At 38.1% G+C, this 22,357-nt stretch overlaps 1 protein-coding gene across 1 annotated transcript in view; it reads right to left on the bottom strand.

Moving 5' to 3' along the window:
• PARD3B (par-3 family cell polarity regulator beta) overlaps nucleotides 1-22,357 on the bottom strand; it is a gene marked incomplete at both ends in the record, with an annotated part of 368,067 nt that overhangs the window by 209,023 nt on the left and 136,687 nt on the right. The window contains 3 exons of the mRNA XM_079539163.1: nucleotides 3,600-3,725; nucleotides 7,186-7,272; nucleotides 14,910-15,001. Coding sequence (XP_079395289.1) covers nucleotides 3,600-3,725; nucleotides 7,186-7,272; nucleotides 14,910-15,001 — 305 coding nt within the window. The remainder of the gene's footprint in view (nucleotides 1-3,599; nucleotides 3,726-7,185; nucleotides 7,273-14,909; nucleotides 15,002-22,357) is intronic.

Genomic DNA, 22,357 nt, shown 5'->3' with positions numbered 1-22,357 from the left:
CATCAAAAGTTTGCTGTATGCTTGATGGCCCACAGCCACAAAGGTCACTTTGCTCTGGTGAATACATCTATCCTAATGAAGCTCAAGACTCCAGTTATTCTACTGCAGCATAACTGCCCCTCAAATTCCTCCATCATCTGCTGTCTGACTCAACAGCAATTAAAATAAAAAAAGGAAGTACGGAAAGCATGGACGTGTTCAGAAGAAACATGATGACTATAAATGGTGCCATTAAAAAAATGGTGGCATGTGATACACAAATATCTGAAGAAACATGATGACTGCTAAAGGGGCAATCATTTAAGCACTTCTACATAAATGAGTAAGCAGATGCCACTCACACTTTTGAAGCAGTAACTTCTTGTAAATGTGGATACTTGGACTTAATCAATGTCTTTATCGGTGTGCATAGGTATAGGACCAGAAATTGTGTTAGAGTATTTCATGAAACTGCTCCTCTTGACCTGATGTATGGTAACAATACAATGTTTGGACTACTCATTCATTGCAAGGCAATTAAGACACAGCTTGGCCAAAACAACTGCTCATATACAGTCTTCCCTGGATTTTGAACAACCCATAGACTCCATCAACCAAGACATTCTATGAACCTTGGATTCTGAAGGAACAAAGGAGACTTCTTTCTATGCTTTCCTTTCCCATTTTCTAAGGGTTTAACTTAAGTGAACTGAAAGTCTTTCTGCACCACAGAAGACACCTCAAACCCAAATATAAATAATAGCTAAAGGATGTTCTGTAAAAGAAAAAACCTGTTCTTAGGGGATTTTGTTTTTAGCAACATGAAGACACAGAAGTCATAGTGAAATCTCCAAGAAAACAATCAATAGATAGAAAATAGATAAAATACAGAAAATGGATAGAAAAGCCTTGACTACGCTGAATGTACACGCAAAAGTTGTCAGAATAACTGTATTCACTGACAGGAGACAATACCAGAAGAGAAACGTTAAGCACAGAGAAGAAAGGTAGCAGGAAGAGTGTTGTGGGAAGGTATTCTATCGGATTCAGTCTTGAGGGTTAGATCTCAACAAAACTGTAACTGCACTACCCCAGTGTGTCTGCAGGGATTACAGGTTTCCAAGGACAGACCTTATCCTGATCTTAAAAATCACTGCATGCTCACACCACAAGAATGTGAAGTCTTTAACTGGGTTTCTCTTGGTCCTCATCTTCATCCTTGCAAGTATCTGCTTGGCCACATTGTTGGAAAGTAATTTAATAATTCAGTTTCAGTGGATGAATATTTTAAATATATGAAAGAGAAAATGTAACATGTCCTACAAACAAACAAGCCATCCTTTGGGAAAGCCTAGATGCAGTCCTCAGGGGCAAAATAACTAGCTGCACTTCAAAGAGAAAGAATAATGGATGGATAAATTTACATTTCTGGAGACCCCAAACATACACTTTAAAGAAATAAGGGAGTCAATTGGAAGAAGTGCTAGAAGCTCTGCAACACAACATAACGCAATTGAATAGATTAACAACAAATGAAAAAGCAGACCAGTAGTTCTAATACACAAAAATATTATAAACATGTGAATATAGAAAGTAGGTTGTTGCTATTACGGCTGTAGAAGAAGCAATCATCAGGAGCAATCCTATAAAGCCACTGCTGAAAATGGAAGGAGACGTACGTAACAAACTCTATCGAAGGTTAAAAGAGCTTTCACAAAGATTATGAAGAACTGACAGATTGAAAGTAGCAAACAGATTTTCCTCTCAAAGAATCTGATGAGCCTTTCTAGGTCAGTAGTCATCAGGACAATACTACTTCATACTCACTGGAATGGCTGCAACTTGGATTTCTGTCAGGTTAGTAGAATTATGTCATGCCATATAAAAATCAAAAGGCATATTCATGGGATTAATATCAGCCTAGAAAGGTTCTTTTTCTCTAGTCATTCCCAGCAGTCAAAAACAGAAAGGATGTAGAAGGCCATTCTGGAAGAAGTACAATAGGCCACGCGACCTAGAGGTTAGAGCTTGTCCAAAGTCTTCTCCCCAGCCCTCAAATGAACATAGTGCAGATGCAGTCCTCAATACCCACGTTTTTTTTCCTCTGATCCAAGACCACTGCTGACCACACTACTTTTCATTATAATATATGGCTCCTGAGGTGACTGATTGGACTTTTAGTCACTTTGCTCTCCTGATGACAAAGATTGTCTAAGACAACTGGTTTCTCTGCTCACGTAAATAACCCCTTCAACTCCCAGTCTTTTGCAAACTTGGAGAAAGAGAGTGTCCTGCATTTCTCATTTTGAAGGGAAAGGGAAACCTGACAGAGAATTCGAAATTTTGCTGCAGCATTTCCAAGTGTTCCAAAAACCTTACGGAAAAACACAGAGTCCTCAGACCTGCATACATCTTTTATGGCTTTGAAAGTCTTTGGAAAACTAGTTAAATTCTGAAGAGAATACAAAGGAGACAAGTATGTAAACAAATATGCAATTTTAAAAAAAGGGAGATTTTTTTCAGGCAGTCTCATTTCAGAAGTATACATCTTCATTACAAAACTGCACAGATGAAGCAATCATATTTTCACATTTAAATTTTGAGAATCATAGTAATTTATGCAGAAATTCTCCACCTTGGCTGTAAGAGAATAGCACATATAGTATTATGTCAGGATGTTTTACCACCACTCATTCAGAAAGCAGTTATCTGGAAAACCTGTTAGGAGGAAGAAAGCAAAAAAAAAAAAAAAAACCCTACTACCAACTATGCTAGTTTTATCAAAGCCTATTTTGCAAATACTTATCCTTAAAAACAAAATTACGTGTTTGATTTTAGTCTAGATACCTTGAATGTTCAGCTTACTGTTCAGAAAGTTAAGCCTCAATTCCTTTGAGATCTCCATAGGTTTTTGTTATATCATAAACAAACACACACTCAGCTGTCTAAACATATGGATTAGAAGATAAAAACAAATTACTATTTAATTACTACAGCAAATATCTGAAATTTGAGAGGCTAGCCTTTCTTGCAACAATGCCACTAATTCATAGCCAATCAAAGCAACTTGTTATGTAAAGTAATTTGAGATGAATAGTAAATGTCAACAGATTTCCAAAAATAGTCATAAAAGGTGAGACTTTACCTCATAACCTCAACCCACCAGTTTAGTGGTTTAGTAGTCAACATAACCCATAAATCTCAACTAATCAGTTTGACAGTACTAGTATTTCTAAAAACCTAAATGCTGAAAAAGAAACAGCATCAAAAAAAATCTCATCACCTTTGCAAAAGAACATTGAAAAATATTCTGGAACAAAGAAAATACACAACAACAATAGAAGAATTAGAAAGTGAAGATAACTATAAAGAAAAACAACAACCCTTAAAGTCATTTAAATTAAATAAGCAGAAAAGGTTCACTAAGGCTACAAGAAAATTCTTGTCCTCAATTTCTAACTTTTTTGAGGTTTCAAAAAGAAAATCACAAAGTTTCTGCCAAACAACAATTTTATAGTCATTAAATCCAAAATAAATATCAATTTGCACAAATCATTTCAATAAACTCAGCACAGTATAAAATCCCCATTAGCTAAAAATATCAGTAAAACAGCACTCACTGTGCAAACGTTTTATCTGTGAGGTCCACATTGTTGATCTTCACAATGCACTCATTTTCATGGAAAAGCCCATCACGCCTAGATCTACTATTTTCTTCAATACCACGGATAAAAAGTCCCAGCATCCTAAATGGAGGGGGAAAAAAAACTACCCTTATTTTGCTGATATTATTTTATAGCAATGAAATACACATATTAATCTTCACTTGAGACATGACTTGAGATAGAGAAGACCATAATGAACTGCTTAACCTAAATGAAGGATTTTCCATTCTTGCTTCAATTCACAGGGGACTGTAAGATGCACCAATAAAAACTGTTGGACATTAATGTTATCCTACATGCTAGAACTTCAAAAAGCATTAAATCCCATATATCCATACTTGGATATATGGAAGAAAACCCTGCAATCTCTGCATCTAGATAAAAAGTTATTTGTACTTTATGCAACACAGGTCTGTCACCAAGATTAATTTGCTCCAAAGAAAAGCACAAGCAGTTTAAAATGTATTGTTCTAACTAGACTTTAGCAAAATAAACTGGCAGTAGGATAAAACAAAAAAAAAGTTTCTATGTTTGGAAGGTCTCCAAACATTTTCAGTTCCCAAAGCCTGCTATTTTGATACATGACAGCAAAACCATTTATGTACCTTGCAGATCAAAACCTAAGTTTGTTTGCTTGCCTGTTTTTTTGTTTACCATGTTCCTCACAAATTGAAAACTGAAGAATACCACAGATTTGTTAAGTGAAGAAGCATAGCTGGAGCGAGACTGTGGTGGGGCTAACTTCTGGCAGGGCTGAACTATTCTCCATCTACCTGGAGCATCTCTGTATTGCAAACATAACTCAATGTAGTTATATCAAATGATACCAGAATGATGTCCCAATAATGCAACAGCTGCATGTTCACCAAGATCTTTTAACATCCAGTTTTATGCACTAAATTGCCATACCATATCAGCACAGACAGATGGTCTGTAGAAGCCATTTTCTACTGGTTATACTCCATAAAATATCAATGTGCAATTTCCAACTTTGCTAGCACCCACATCACCAAAACAGAAGTCTTGTATTTTTCCTCAGATTCATAACTGTCTCATATTCAATTTCATTCAAAAGATTCACAGCAAGCTATTTTAAGTGATATAATATTCATTGTGCATCTGATGTTAGATCTAGAAAGATTTTTAAATTGATATTTATGTCTAAAGAAACATACTCTAAATGTAAACTTGGTTCCAACTGAACAGAATGTTTTGAAACATCTCACAGAAAAGAAAGACCCAACATATCAAGGTTATCTTGTAGCCTGTGTTACATTCTTCAACAAAGGATTCAAAGGGCAAATGGGGGGGCAGGGCCATAGCCCTACCGATGATCAACATCCAACCAGCTGCAATCAAAAAACTAAATGCCAACAAATAATTCAGTGCAAATGTGTCAAGATAGAAACCAAAAGAAGCAAGGAAATTAAAGACATTACAAATTAAGTTGGTTGCTATGCTCTTCACTAATCCTATCATGCCTAGATGCTGCATCCGTGTAACGCTATAGGTTTTCCCACTTGTCTGAAACCTATTGTATGCAGTATGGAATCTGAATGACGGCATTGAGTTATGTATGGTAAGGCAGCTTAAATTCATTACTCCGTTACCTATTTCATACAGTCTCAATTTTAGCATTGTTTTAATGCACTATTAAATTTTAATTTTCTTTTTTAACGATATCTAAGTGCAGAAGAAAGGAGAAAAATAATTCCAGTGGTTTTCTAATTCCTATATAAGGGTTCATAAATTAATAAGATGTTTTAACTACACATAGAAAAATTCTGCACTGCAGCATACTAGGTCTGAAGTCAGCATTACCTTATTAGTAGTTAACTGTTTACAACTGAAATACCAGACCAAGTTGGTCATGGTTGACATGCCCCCATAAATTGCACCTCGTCCTTAACAGAAATAAAAGATGCTTCTCTGTACTTTCTCATCTTTCATGAGTTAAAATTTATACACTAGTCTCGTGCCTGATTAAATAAAAGGGGTAAGTGATTCAAGTAACCCAGCACTCTTACAAAGTTATCAGTATGGTTCTGCCAAGGGTCATTACAATTTCAAGACAACTGTCTAAACAAGTAGGTCATCTGCCTAAAGAAAAGAACAAAAACCCTTGTTCTCAGAAATCCTCAAATATGCCTGTAAACAAAGACAAAATAACACGCACAGAATGTAGACAAAATAACTCCACTTTTTCATCATGGAGGTCTTTAAAAGATGCACCCAAAGCACCAAGACTTCAGTATAGTTCACTGTAGTACACTTGCAATAATTACTGATTTTAACAGCATGTAATTTTATCACATTTTCTATCTAACAATCTTGCATACAATGTTTATAATACAATATTCAAGGTATGTCTAACCCAAAGAACTGCTGTCTGCATTTCATGATGGGTTACGAATACTAGAGCCTTGCTCAAGACAAGCAGCCAGCCTCAAAGCCAGGCATGCAGCTCAGACCTCCTTCAGTCCCCATGGCACAGCAACTTTGTTCTTGCAACAGTGACAACATTTTTCCAGCAGCAGGTGGTCATTTACTTTCCCTTTTGGAAAAGAAATATTTTGAACGAATTTGATCTCACTAACAACTTCGGATGCTGCTGAGAAAGTATTTACAGGCACAAACTTTTACAAGGCAATTTAATCCTTCACATTCTCTGTCCTACATGAAAGTTGACAACTAAAGAAACATTTAAGGATTAGAAAATTTTTACTTTAGTAGTAATTGGCTTTGTGTTGCAGGCAGTCACATTACTATAAAATGGTATCGTTTACGGCCCTGGCAATTTCCCATCTCTTGTTCAAGACTGCCAGTGTCAAATTAACTCCTTGGCTAAGCCTCTCATCCCAGAATTAGTTAGGTTTATTTATTTATTTATGACATTCCAGTTACATAGCTTGGAAAACAGTTATAATAAAAATGCTGACGCAGTCTTAACTACACTACATCAATATGAGCATGCTGCTATAATAGGCTTTTGTGATCTCAAGAGAGTATGTTAAATCATTTATAATTACAGGAATTGTATTGTGACAAAGAAAAGTTCACAGTTACAGTACACATTCTATAAATGCTATACAACCAAATCTGAAAGGTGGCTTAGGAAAAAAAAACAGGTTATTTTATTTACTTCTTGATTTTCTTGTCTGATAAGTCATTAAGGAAGGGCCTATGCAGAGAACTCCAGTTGAATCAAAAAACTTAAAATAAAATAAAAATAAATAAACAGAAAATAAAGCCAACTCTGACATCTTAGAATTTCTTTTTCCTACAGTCTAGTTTCCCACCCAGAGAGGAAAAACAGAGGCAACTGAAAAGACAAATACAAACTAGTGAGTGGAACTGTCTCACATGTAACAGACTGGCGAGCATTTCAGTAATGGGAGACTGGGTTCATAGACTCAATTATAGATTTATTTTTTTTTAACCATTTATTCTTCTTTGTGTTTATACAGTACGTCATTTAAGAGAACTGCAACTGAAATTCTTTCATTAATACACTTCTTGAGCAATGCAGACAATATCCTACCTTCCACTCAAAGATGAAAAAAAGGGCACTACGTGTATTCCCAAGGGTCCACCTTCCCCAGAAATCTCCACTGTTTTGGTCATTTCACTAAAAAAAAAAAAAAGAGCACAAAGAAACACATCTCATTTGCTTCCTTATAGAATTTTCTATCTCAAAAACACATTCTGCTCTAAACCAAATGATTTGATCAGATAGATAAAAGTATAGAATCAATATTAGGCTCAGAACTCACTAGTACAGAGAAAATCTGATGACATTCAAAATAGCTAACAATTTCTTTAATTTTTCTTTAGTTTAGGAATCGGTACTCCGATAGGAAATGACATCATTACTAGACGCCCTCTTAAGTGAATCCTTAATAAATTAATTAGAATATGTAAGGGTAAGCTTTGAAGTCTGAATAATCTTCATTCTATTTAAAACTAAAGGTTACTCTACATGTTATAGAGAAAAGCAACTTTTTAAACTTATGTTTCTTTTGAGCCTCTTCAGTCAATTTCTCCATGTGGACACATTAAAAACAGAAAAATCACACTTTGAAGACATCAAAGAGATAAGCTGGTTAATTAAATTGTAAGTATTTTGCTTTCTGCCTTCCATTGCATACAGTGTCGCTGACATTAAAAAAAAAAAAAACAAAAAACCCCGAACTGTAATCAGAAATGCAACTCAGCTCATTTTTTCAGGAAGTTTCCTACTTCAATCACCATTATCAATAACCTCTTATTATCTCTGGCAGTATAATTATTTCTTTTTTAGCTGTTCATGGCTAGGTGCTGTTTCTTTTCCTATGGAGGATTATACCCTGCTGGCCTTGCAGTGACCTTAGTTCTATTCTGGGTGATCATAATTTGAAAAGGAAGGTACTTGAATTGGCTAGAACATTAAAAAAAAAAAAAAAAAAAAAAAAAAAGATCAGAAGGGGGTAAGTCCTACATTCCAGTATGGAATTCCTACCTTTTGTGTTAGTCTACTTTTTCTGAAACACCTCCATCCTCTTGAATCATACTGAACTCCACCGACATTCAGAATTAGAGGAGAGCTACTGGGTATTTTCCTTCACATTAGGAGTACTCTGATCCTTTCAAGCTATAAAAAACTGTTTATACCTGCATGCAAATTCTGTAGTATTGGCAGTTCTGTAAACGTGAACCAAATGACCACTTTGCATACTGTGCTGAGTTCGAGTCAATCTAATGCAAGCACAGGCTGCTGAGGAGAAGGCTTCCAACATTTCTGCAAACATGACAGATCTACAGAGCGCGTGTTTCTCGTGCAGAAAGATCACTGAGTCCTTCGTTCCCCCAACCCCATCAGCAGTGCCTTCCTGGTGGGGGAAGGGGGAAAACACTTTCTGCACAGATCAGCTTACAGATCCCACTGACCCACAGCCTTTGGATTCAAGGCAGGAATAGGCAGAAACACACAATTACAAGGGTGCTGTGTCCTACCACTCTGAAAGAGACCTCCTCGCCACATCAGGTGAGAGTCTACATAAAAGCAACTGGTACAAGGTGCATCTCTCAAGAAGAAGGACAATAACTGCAAGCGATCTTATTCAAATTCTGCCTCTGGTTTCTAATAACACAATATTTTTATTTTAAAAGCCTTTTTCCTGTTGTGTGATGACTAATTACAAGCAACTTGCCCCTGGTACCATAATTCTTTTCTTGCTCGGATAAATGCAGAATGAGAAAATAAGCTAATACAGTTTTGAGGGTTTTTTTGTAGTTTTTTCTCCCAGGAAGGCCGACTGGAATGAATTTGTACTTCATAAAATTGAAATACATATACGTCCTGCACAACAATCCACAGCTGATTCCAAAATAAGAGACTTTCACATTACTGTAACACAGGCGTTACCAACATGTATTGCTACCTGCTCATTTTTTTTCCTGTACTCCCTTCTCCTCATGAAATAAGCGAGGAAATACTGACAAAACCTTCCCATAAGGTTCTTTGGTTTGGTTTCACAAAATATTTTTATTTTCTAGTGAAACTGTTCAGAAAAGCTAGACTCCACTCAGGATGCTTCCCAAAACCACACATGTAGAAAGTTAACTATTCTTCCTGTTTAACCTGCTACTTCCACCAAATCTCTTAACAGACAAATACATATATATAATTAAAATGCTACCTGTATTATCTTTTGGACTTGTACAGAATCACAGCATCTAAAGGAATTAAGCAACAAGTCCTCTGGGCCCAGAGGACCCGAAAAAATAATCAACAGTAATGAACGGGTTTCCATTTGTACTGGGAAGATTTTAAATAAATGATGGCTGTCCCCAGATAACCCTGTGCTGCTCGATGACTCCCGGGAAGTCATCTTCCTAAGCAGTGGTAAAATAGAGCAGGAATCTTCTGAGGGCGATTACGACAGACAGGTTACCTGTCATCTCACATCAGTGCACTTACAGTTAAAAGTCAGCTCAAAGCGAAAGACAACATACAAGTTTATTTTTAAATCTAACAAAATCTATTCAGTATGAAAAATGGGTTTCCTTTTGAAAACAAGTAGCCTGCAGGTAGACTGTGTGTGACTTTTAAAAACAGTGACACATCCTACAAGCTATGCACTAAAGTGCTAAATATCCAGAACAAGATTGAGCACACTACATGCAAATATAAAAGAAGTGTTTTATGTCTTAAAGGAAAAAAAAATACTATGACTCCAACGCATTTTTCATTCCCAAGTGTAATTCCTATTTACACCTGAAAACTTTACAACACTGTGAATAGATCTTTGAAGACACACTGTTTTTAAATTGTACCTACAAAAGCCTGACTGTTAAAAAAATAAATAAATACACAAAACAGGATAGCTGGGATTGAGCTTTCTTGGTTAAGAACTTCAAAGATTAAAGACTTAGCAAAATCAGACCTCATCCTCTCCTGCTGACCATCTTCCAGTTGGTTTCATCCGCCCATAAGAACGGCTTAATTCCAGAAGCATATTGACCATGCTGGCTTACAGTTTAAACTACACTAGCAAGAGAATAGAACAATGTAAGGAGGAGTAAGTGAAATGCAGAGTAGGATGAGCTTTAAGCCTACGGGTACCAATTCCTGAACTCCACAGGCACAAAGGACCCCAAGGTGATGGGTCCCTGAGTTCAGAGTCATGTTAAAAAACTGAAAGCAAGTGGTGAGAGAGAACACAGAGTGGCATTGTGGTTTTGGTTAGCAACTGCAATATTGATACCTGGGGGTAATTTATGGATTTATTGCAATATTCACCATTTAAAAAACAAACTGATCTCTGAAAAGGAAAAGGTAACTTCCAAAAGCTAGTAATGTTCTTGTGATCTACTCCTATTTCAAATATTCCCTCTCCATCCCATATGCATTCTACGTCGAATGAAAATGCAGCTCTGACCAAACAGAGTCCTGGAGCTCAATTGCTGGCTCGGCATGAGGTCAGCAGCACCAGCTCACAGATTAGTGAGACAAACAGCATGGCATCTTCTGCATATTCCCAGGGAGCAGAGATTCTGCTCCAGAAAATGCTGCAGCTTCTGCAAATACATGCTGGTGCTCTAACCCCATCTCTGGTCTCAGCAAGGACAACGCCCTTGCCCAGCGCGGCTTCTGGCTGAGTCCAAGGCCACAGCCAGCACTGCACTATTGATTTTAAGCCCAAGGAAGCCACCACTGTTTACTAATGTAAACTCTCCAGTGCTTGATGTTTATTGATTTCCGCCAGATTCTTTACAGACTATCACATTTGGCACGAAGATCTGCCATGCATGTTATTAAAAATGCTGATGAGCACAGTTTGAGAAGACAGAGAGGATGTACGTGCATGCGCGTGGATACAGGGAGCATGCACAACAGTCCATTTTGAACATGGAAAGCAAAGTGTAAATGCAGTGCTGCATATTCAGTGGCCAATCAGTCTCATCTTCACATTGATAGTGACCTTGCTGTCAAGTATTACAGCTCTCTCCTGAACACTGCACCAGGTGATATCAATTTGTCATATGCAACAGGGAAAGCTTTGTAAGCTGAAGGCTCCTCAAACTACCCAAGAATAGTGAAGAACGAATCTCACCCACCAAAAGTGCAGGTGCTTAGAAGGGACCTCACTCCATAGGTAAAAATTCTGAACCAGGATTTTGTTCGCTTTGACTTTCCTAAATTACCAATGCTGGGAGGATCTTGCCAGGATTTCCCTTGGAGAAAGCAGTAGATACAACCTAAAACAGACTGTTCTGCAACACACAGAAGGGAGCACTTTGGTAAAATGTTATTTCAACACAGGGCAAAACTTATCATATGTAAGTAATAAGTAGTTATCACTCCAATGACGTATTCTTCTGCCATTTTAACCCTATTCAACATCTGCACTAAACTAGTTAACTCAGGCTCATGATGACAAAGCAACAAGCTTTGAATATAGCACTGAATATAACCACTGAATATGCTTTTAAGGAAGTTACAGTTAGCAAGCTGCTGTATTAAAAAAAAAAAATAGTAATTCTTACTACAGAATGTCAGTGTGTCCCCTGCAAAAAGGGGAGGCATAGCTGATATTCCAAGCATGCATTGTGGCATTTTTATTGACCATAGCCAAGTAAGAGGCAAGGAAGTCTCAGTCAGATGCAGAGAGCTCATGGATGCAGTTACTGAGCTGCTTTTTCCTGCTCATCCTCCATGTGTATCTATGGCCCCACTGGGTTCTGCCATTCCAGGGGAGGAGAGCACCCAGGAAAAGGGGCTACTCACATGTGGCAAGGAGCATAGCCTGTGGGTGACAGCAAGTTAGTAGATGTAATTTTGAAGACAAATCACACAGATTTAGGCTGATAAAGAGGGTGATGATTCTATTCATGCACTTTTACACATTAACAGACAGTTGCTGATGGTAATGATCTGTATCCATCCTTTCAGAGAAGCCAGTCCCAACTAAGCCATCTGAATGCACATTCTCCAACTTGCTACTCCTTTTTCATCTTTCCTTCCCCCTCATAAACCAGATGCTAGAAGTTCTGATGAAAATTACTTGGAATCAGTGAAGAAACTGGAGCTGGAGATGCTAGTGTGAAATCACTCAAAGATAGATGAAAATCTGAGCAATATCCAAGAGGTGGTGGAGAGCACTCTGCACGGAGAGGAGAAAGCCACTGAATGTGCAGAGTTCAGCAAAGTCCAGGAAGTTGCTCACTTGCCTTTAAGAGGAGCACCTTTCAGTTGCCCCATTGTATACAGAAATAAATTAGCAAGAAGTTAAAATATTTACTATGAAGTAATGTTGTAATCTTCCTGTTTCAGGTTTGAAGTGGCAACCAATCATCATTTTGTATCCAAAATGTGTTAACTCTCACAGATCAGCTGTCTGAAAATTTAGAGACAAACCAGACAGCCTGCAGGCACCAGGTTTTTCTCTTTTTTTTTTTTTTAAAGTTGTTGCACTTCTGTGTTGTCAGACTACTGCAAGACACAGAAAGTGGTTTAAAAAAAAAGGAAAATATAGAGAGGGAACAAATACTGCCGTTACACTTTAATTATGTACCTACAGATTTTAAACCAAGGAACTAACTCTGACCTCTGCTGAAAAGCAGCAAGACGATAAAACAGAACTTAATGAAAACACATAATGAATTATCAATGCATACATTACTCTCAGAGTTCCAGCTAATCCACTGCTATTAAGCCAAACATTCACTTCCAAGCAGATTCACGTTTCCCCTTCCTTAACACAGTCATTTTTATTAAGAAGAGAAGCAAGGATTGAGAAACAGTATCTCTATGTACAGTGTGCTACAGGACTGAATGTTACAGGCTGCAACACATTTCTGTGTGATGTCTATAGAGTACCAAGACCAGACTGTTACTATAAATATTTTTCAGTTCTCATTCAGAACATGATGGGAAACAAGGAAAAACAGCATATTTTATAAACTGATTGTATTAGCTTAGCTACTCTTATTCTGAGCATTATCTTTATTAAAAAATACAAAATAAGCACCATCAGAAATTAAAAGAGGATTGTCATTAATTCTGTCTCTATACATTCCACTAAAAATTGCCAATGACATGATGTTCAAACCTCTGTTTCAGTGAAATTCAGCTCTCAGAACGTGGAATTGTTCAGACTCCAGGAGGATACAGTCCTGAAAAAGCTCCCAGTACTTCCACAGTGAAATATTTTATAGAGAATTCAGGCAAAGAAACTTTCTTCCTATTAGCTTCTACACAGAGGAACTAGAAGTCCCTCACACTGCCACTCATTTCATTTATCATGTGTGCAACTTTCTAATTTTACCTACCTAAAGCAATTAACTAAACTTTCTTCAGATGGAACAGTTTTCCTACTTGAATGAGAATTATAAAACAATCCAGGTCTGGAGCCTTTCACTTCAACTGACTGGGTTTCACAATCATAAAATATTAATTGCGAGGCTCTTTATTTTCCTTCCCTCTGAAATACCTACTATTAGCCATAGTTAGAGAAGGGATGCTGACCTCAGACAGACTGTTGCTCTGACGAGAAGTCTCAGATAATTTTCTTTGGTGACTAGCTGCTGTTTTATTTAAGTGCTAAGGTCATAATGATCAAACTCTATGACAGGAAGGAATACTTTCTGGTGAAAGCAGCAGGGACAATAGTGGTTTTCTTCTCTTCCATAGCATGGAGCAGCCCTCAGGCTGAAATATTAGTTTCATTAACATCATTAAACATAACATGACTTATTTAAATAAAGGTTTATGGTATCATGACTTGGTAACCCCTCATGGCCCTAAAATCTTCAAAACGTAACAAGTCAGACATCTTTGCAAATTAGAATTATTTTTTTTTCCAGAAATAATGTAAAAAGAACCAAGTCAGATATTAAGATACGTTATATTAGATATATTTGTGGAAGTAACATTTTATTATTTCATTATAAGAGCTTCTAAAACAGATAATTAGTTAAATTCAGTCCAATTAAGATACCTGTAAGATGGACAGATAGCCTCTACTGAGTGCTTCATTATTTTCTCTTTATAAAACAATTGTTACTAAAAAAATACTTCTGAAAAAACAGCTTTAAAAAATAACTCTTCAAGTCTCTGCAGAAGAAGCTGTACAGAAACAAAATCGCTGCTTTAACATTTATATTCTTTAACATTTGAAATGCCAGTAAATTTTACAGAGTGACAAGTGCATGTATATACATACTTTTTAAACAAAATAATGTTCTCTGAAATCCTCCTAAGCTCATTGTTTCTACAAGTTTGAATATCTTACAAATACTTGAACATATTTAACAAGTCTTAGGCTGAAAAAAAATCTTACTATCTCCTTCAGGTCAGCAAGCAAAACAGTGTTTTGAGTAATCTAAACATTCTCCTCACAGGCCCATAGGATGCACAGCAAGTTACATTTTGGTACAGCTTGAAACACCTTCAAGGATGGGGCATCAACAGCACCTCCGGCAACCTGTTCCAGTGCCTCACCACCCTCTGAGTAAGAAATATTTTCTCTAACACCTAACCTACATTTCCCTCTTTCAGTTTAAAGCTATTCCCCCTTGTCCTATCACTATCAGACCGTGTAAAAAGTCACTCCCTCTTCCTGCTTATAAGCTCCCTTCAAGCACTGGAAAGCTGCAATGAGGTCTTCCCAAAGCCTTCTCTTAAATATGAGTACAATGCAGGTATGATTAGAATGAAAAGTCAGTTTTGTCTTGCATATAGAGAAAGCATGCTGAAGTAAGCACTGCAGAATATGTTCCTACCTTACAGGAAGACGGGCCCTCTGCGATGACAACAGTTCTGCAGGTCCTGCAAGGTTCATTTCCCCATCCTCAAAGGATACCTGGGGAGCACCCTGTTGAGAGATTTCAAAGCACATTTTGAAACTGAACATATGCATATAAAAGACTGGCAGTGTTTGTGTTTTTGAAGCACTTGAAAGAGAAAGCAAGCCACTATTTATTCACCTCACTGAGGGCGAGGACTGAAAGACCCCTTATTTATGGACTATACAAACAACACTCAAAGAAACAGTTCCACTGTTTACTCCAGCATCCCACCAAACTTTCACTGACACGTTGGTTTAAATACAATAGAAGGCCTATCCCACTGTTTGAGGGAAGAGAGAGGAATAAGATCCTCTGTCAAGGTCTGGTATAACCAGTAGCTTTTCTACCTTCTTCTATCTTCATACAACCTAAAGGGAGATTCAGAATCTCTCAAGAGACAAAGTGATGGAACAAACTAGTCACCTAGACTTAAACAGGGCAGGGCAGGTATGCTTGGGCACCCTTCTTCAAAAAGCCGCTCCATACTGCTTGCTTTATGATGCCATAGCCAGAGCAGAGAGGGGAGGACAGATTGAAAGAGCTGTGGAGAACCCAAAGGTCTACAGGACAGGGAATAATTCAAGCTGAAGAGTAAAAAGACATCACGAGTTCCACAAAGGTTGAACAGCCTTAAAACTGCTTCCTAACTGCCAGTCCATCCTGAGTTCTTTTCAACTCTGAGCCACCTCCTTGCTCATGATAGATACCCTAAGCCTCAAATTGCTCTTTCTGCTCCTTTGTAGCATTACTATGGTAAAGACATTTTTACATTAGCTTCACAGATGAAAAAATTAAGGAATCATTTGGCCAGACACAAAAATACATTGCACACAGGGACCTAACGTTAGTGCTAGCACTATTTAAAACTATTAACTTTCTTTTCCTGATCCTCAGATTCTTATGTTTGCATTTTTTCCATGCTGGGAAAGGGAAAGAGGTACAAATGAGATAAGACCACTGTCAGCAGGTGATATATTAGCTTTAATGTACTGTATTTCATTGCAGCCTTCATGGCAATAATGTAAACAGAGCAAAATCCGTAACAAAGACCTTTTTTGGAGAGGTCACTTCTGCCAACTCTGCAACAGGAATATAGCTGGAAGACATAAATCTTCAGCTGTCAACACACTAAGGGAATTCAATTCAAAGCTTGATCTTAACTAGATAAAGCCAAAAGTTAATCATCTTTTTTTTTTTTTTGTTGCTACAGCAGTACAGGTTCTCACTGTATATACTTGCCAAATCAGGTTGTCTCAAGGCAAAGAGTAGCAATGTTATAAATTAATTCCAAAGAACAAAATCAACTAGATAGGTAATTTAATTTTCAACAGAAGTTTTACAATGTGTATTAGAATTTTCATTTTTTCTCAAAAAGATGGCTTTACCCATAAAGATGGCTTTCCCGGTTTGTCATTTTCACCCCCCCCCAAGATTTGAGGAACTTATTTTCAGCTTAATAAGTAGAAAGAGAGCTGTAGGGGTGAGGGGACTGCTTTGTGCTTTAGAAAAGAACCACGATGAGTCTTCTAAGCAAACTTTTGGAATATAAATCAAGCTGGTTCCACCCAATTTCTCCCCTCCCCTTTGATCACACACCACCGAGTTTTTGAACCTATTATGAACTGGCAGCAGCTCTTTCTGCATGTTCATCAGAGCACGAGCCAACAGATTTGGCTTCCACTGCAAAGCCAATACAGCTCACTGAAAGCAACGTCTGTCACTAATGAAAAAACTATTTGAAGAAACGTGTACTGAGTCTACGCTATCTCTTCCAATCCCTCTTCACAGTGGAACCACGTGTCAATGAGCAGTTTTTGTTGTATGAAGCATATTCCACACTAACCCCATACATCAGGAACTCAGCCTTAAACAGCAAGTTAGCAACAGAAATCTGACACACAGCTTTCACGTGCTGACTTCATTTTGAAAAAAGACAGAGCCTTGGTCGCAACAGATGTCAGAAGGAGACAACTCTCATTAACCAGAGAGCTCCCAAAGCTAACCTTTTTTAGCTAACCAGAGAAAACACTGGCGCTGCAAAAGGGTCTTCATTTTGGAAGGCTGAAAATAGCCAAACCACGAGCAGATTTTTGGGTGGTGAATTAACCTGCTCCTTTTTTCTTCCAGACATTGGCTGCAACACAGCACTGCTCAATGCATGACCAAGAACTTGCTGCTTATGGCTCCAAACAGTTTTGCTATTTAAAGCTTTGCTTGCAGTCTGTTCAAGTCTGTGTATGCTACATCACTTTTCTGTCTTTTGGCTTCGGGGTTACTGTTATTTTTTTTTTGCTGTAGTGAGGTTACATCCATACTTGTCCTTCCCCTCTTCCTTGGGTAACTGAGATTTCACAGCAGTGACAAATACAGATAGCAGAACATGATCTCATCTCATGTTTTTGTTGACTGATTCACAGTTTTTAAGCCACGAGGGATCATTTTTGATCAACAAGTCTAATGCCATTCTTGGAATTAGACTTGTTTAGTCACCCAGCACAGCGTTGGCTGTGACACTGCTGATAAGCAAATGATTCTCACACAAAAATGGCAACTGCTCTCTTTTCTGCTAAAGGTAGAAGAAGCAAGAGATGTCCGAAAGCTGAAAAAAGTTGGTACAAATATTAGAGGTATCAGATCTCCAGTAGAGATCTTCAAGGACAGATTTAAAAACACGTGAGGAATGTTTAAGGGCATGTTCATTCCCGTGTGAGAATAAATGGTCCAGCTTTGTGAGGTGCCTGACAGCCCCACGCCTCCAAGGTAAAACTTCAGCAAGGAATTCAGAGTTTGGAGCCCATAGCTTCAATTATAGCTTTTTAAAAATTCATTCAAGGGTAAACACTCCTACAAAAGAATTTATCCGCTGCTAAGCTGGACCCCAGAGTGTTTATAGACTTCACAAATACCATGGAAAGTGTTCAGTGTCACAGCCTCCTGCTTTGATTTGAAGGTAAGTGCTCACATATTACAGATCATGGCATGCTAAAATCAGTAAACACAGCCAAATAAATCCGAAGTCTTAAATGATCGACGAAACATGAATCATAATAGTGATTCATTACAGAGCTCTCCAAGAGCGACATTAAAGCTCCAGTCACACAGTAATCACTACAAATGGACAAATTCCTTTCATACTTCAGCATTTCATTAGAGCCACAGTAAATTTAAACACATCGTCTCCTGCCCAACTGGCTGAAAGATAGCAAGGCAATGATGTACAAGTAAAGGCACTGTTAGAAGATAATGATCCAATACCCATGAACTCTCAATCTTTGTTGTTTAACAAAGACTGGTTTTCAGTTTTTCCAACAGTTGCAGAACTAAAGACACCGACTCCCAAAACTTCATTCAAATTCAGCTACCTGTGTAATTTAACAGGATTGCAGTTTTCAGTTAGGAAATCAGAATAAATGCAAAATACTGCAGCTAAAACAATAGGCAAGAATGCAGATGCATCTAATAATAGTGGAATTGATATTTTTTTTTAAGTTTATTCACATAGGTATAATTTTTAATTAAGCTATTTGTCTTAATGCAGCAAAAGCATGTTTTTCAAATTAGAACTGAACCAGAAGAGCAGGATCATATAAGATAATACTCTCTGCCAACAACTACACAGCTTGGAAAATTCTCATATTCATTACATGGCAGTTCTTGAATTAGATAAATGTGTATGTGTAGCAGTAAGAGCAACCATAAACACCAGTAACTTCTACTCTGTGGACATGCACTGTATTCCCAATTTAACAGTCAGCACGAACAGCAAATATGCTGGAATCAGTCGTCTGTCTTACTGAGGTTAGACTGTATTCAAGGTGCTCTCCTGTTTACTTTATTTCTTTCATTTTTGAAAATGCTCCATTTATATAAAAACTACTGAAGCTGTTGGAACCTATCAGCTTCAAGAGAGTGAGAGAGGCACTTTTGGACAGAGAAGAAAGTACAGCTTGCATAGGAAGAGATGGAGAAAATGAGTCAGCTCAGTCCGCACTGTGCCCGGCCACTGCTCCACTTTCTGGCTATTGTTGCTACTGAGAAACTGTGCACTTCCACATCATAAAATCTCAGCACAGCAGCAGTTTCCCAGCTCTACTCTGGTTACAGTGTAGTTTTCCATTATCTTTCAGTTCTCTTACAGCAATATTTTGCATATGCAATCAAGGGTACACCACAATGCCCAGCCCAATGCAGCCAAGCTCTGGAAACAGCCAGCAAGCATAGAAGGGCCATTAATCATCTTGATTCTCCCTGATAGACTCCCACTGCTATTCTCAGGACAAGCAGCAGTTTTTGGAGGTAGTAACAAAATTGCAGATACATCACTTTTAAGAAAGGGATGTAGAAAAAAAAAAAAAAAGAAAAAAAAACCACCACAAAGAAAACACATCCTTTTCTGTTTTTTTTTTCTTATTAAACAATAACCAGCATGAGACAAACCTCAGAAGTAGGTGGGAAGTTCAGAGAAAGTAATTCTGTGTAAACAACCAGAGAACATCCTGAGCGAGGGGTATTCTTGCAGCATAAAGCAGTCAAACACTAACCGTATGCTTGAAGGAGATAAATAAGATCTACTAATAAGAATTGTACATGGTCACCACTCAAAGCATATCCCAAAGGAAATATTCCAAAGTGGCATATCCCAAAGGAAAACATTTCTACATGAAACTTTATTTTAATGGCCAAGTTAGAAGTGAGGCTGCTGTAGGACTGAGGCCAGCTGATGGCTGCCCACCGCCGACACAAAGAGAAGGCAGGCAGACCTGGTGGGTCAGGGCTCACAGCCTTCACCTCCCTCCAGGAGGGCCAGCAGGAGGTCAGCCCCACAAACTGCTGGCTGCAAGGAAACTGGGGAGTGACAGGGATGCTTGCTTACAAATGCAGGAAATGTCTCATACATTGCTCCCACAACACACATCTTCAATTACTGCATTTAAAAACTGAACATTTTTAGCAGCACTTTCAGGATCACGTGAACATTTCTGACAGCCAGAATGAGTTCACAAAGCCATTGAACTATTTTTAGCTTAAAAAAGAAAAAAATCAGCATTTTCATAAATATTCCCAAACTTATTAGGAGGCGCTACAATTTAAAGGTATAATCTTTAGTTACAGCAACAAACATGACAGCCAACATTGCATCCCAGAAATGATCCCCAAGACCATCTAGCTCAAGTAGTGTGCATAAATGCTCCTCTTTGTTCCATCAGGACACAATGAAGTGCTAGTTATAACCTTAAGCAAACCCAAGTCCTACACCTGGGTTTGATGTTGGGCAATGTGACACAGGGCTGTTCCAAGCTCCGGCAGCACTGAGGTGTCAGTCAGGCACCCCCACACCTCACTGGCCTGCAGCAAGGGCACCAGGCTTCCTCAAATTAAAACAGATCTGTTCTTAGGACACCTTTACAAAATAAAAGATTTTCTTAACTGGAGAAAACCATTTGAACCAAAGGCTCTCTGCAGGTTGAACATGCACACTGTAAAATACCAGCTTACAGCAGGGCACACAGAAACCAAGGTCACCCAAGTACTAGAGAAGAAAACAAACTCGGTGTCAATAACTGCATTTCATCTGCTTAGGTAACTTTTCATTACTGAGCTAATTACCTGCCCACACAGCTTTACACAGCAATCAAAAAGCTTCCTGAAATGTAGCTGTAAGCAGGATGGTTGAGTATTTCAATAAGTTAGTAAAATACGCCTCAAGAATTTCCAAGATTAATTTTAACATCTTCCTTTTTTTTTTTGGTGGGGGGGAGGATCCTGAGCATAATGAAATAACAGGTCCTTTTAAAACCAATCAGTGACAGAAAACTAAGTTAGCAGCTCAATGTGCTCTTAAAGGACACGACAGAGCTTGTCCCAGACTCTGATCAACAGGCATGCAAGCTGTCATACTTCAATGAGTGCATTTCTTACCACAACCTACTTATCTATATTAAAAAGTTTCCAAACAACTAACATCCCCACACTGTAACCATCACTGATCTATTAAACACAGAAACCAGTACAAAGCTGGCTGATAAAAAGCCACTGCAGTTAAGGAAAAAGCACTCTGCCTCCACAGAATATGGAAAGTATTTTTAAACAGTTTACGATATTTCCTTTGCATTTACTGATTAAGCCACATCATCTTGACTATTCAGAACGAAATTCATTTGAAATGGATAATTGATGCAATTGTGCTTTATTTACAAATGCAATTAATCATTTGCTAGAGATGATTTTTAGGCAGGCAACAAATACGAAAATAAGAATCATACAACTTCTTTCAGTGTTGTCAACTGAAAAGTATTCTACTCAACTGCTGAAAGGTATTTTTCAAAATAAGAATAGCTGTACATCTTCAGATATTTTTAACACGATATGCAAGTGTATTCATGCTTAATTAGCACAATGCAAAGACAAGCCGTAATGCAGTTTGGCTTTCAGCAATTACATGACAGTTTGAGGAGCCATAACAGTGACATTTTCCCCTCTCAACTACCAGTGGATGCCTTCAGTGTTGTAGTGAGCTGATCTTGGCACTTAAAAAGATTTTTTAAGCCAAGGGCATAAATAGACATGCTCTTGGGAATCAGTCAGGAGTGGATTAAAATTTATTTCCCTGAATTGTTTGCTACCAACTGTCAGCTGAGGGTTATCCTCATGGCTGAGTTGTACTGGTGGATTTCACACTTACCAGTGCTCTTCAGTGCTAACTCCAACTGGCTGAAGCCACCTTACTTTTGCTGGCAAGTCCCCCTACTTTGTGTGACCTCAGACTGGATCAGATTAGGAACAACTGTACCATACACACAGCTCAAGAGATATACTTGGTATTGTCATGAAAAGTGGAACAAGAACATCATAAGAACATGTGGACATTTTAAAATGATTGCTTATGCCTCAGAGCGACAGTCAACACTACTGTCAAAACAGTGTGAGGGCAAATTGGAAACAGTAAGCAGGTCTCCCTCACACCTAGATACTGAAGAAAGAGAACCTCTTAATGCTAAGCACAGGAAGCAAGGTCCTCTACCCTCCTGGTAGATCTCTGGTCCAAATTCAATGAGTACTTTCAAGTCACTGCCCTGTATCTCAGCAAAATATTCTTGATATCCCACACAGCTCCCAGGGAGCACAGGACTCAGCATGAAGCAAAGCAAGAGAGCAACTGCTCTTAACTGCCAATCAGCTCTTCTGGAACTGCTCAATTTCACAATGTAAAATATGTCTTGCCAAAATCAACCTCTAAAATGTCCTCCCTAACCCCCACAGTCCCCATTTGTTTCCAGCCTTAACCATTAAAAATGCAGTCAACAAGCCTCCTGAAACTACAATGCTCAAAGTCCTCAAGGAACAGTAAGTTCTCTTTTTAAGAGCAGCAAGGATAGTTTCAG

The sequence above is a fragment of the Tetrao urogallus genome, assembly GCF_951394365.1.
Source record: "Tetrao urogallus genome assembly, chromosome: 8".
In the NCBI taxonomy this organism is placed as follows: Eukaryota; Metazoa; Chordata; class Aves; order Galliformes; family Phasianidae; genus Tetrao; species Tetrao urogallus.
Note: the sequence above shows the minus strand (reverse complement) of the source record. Positions and strands in the feature narration are given on the sequence as shown.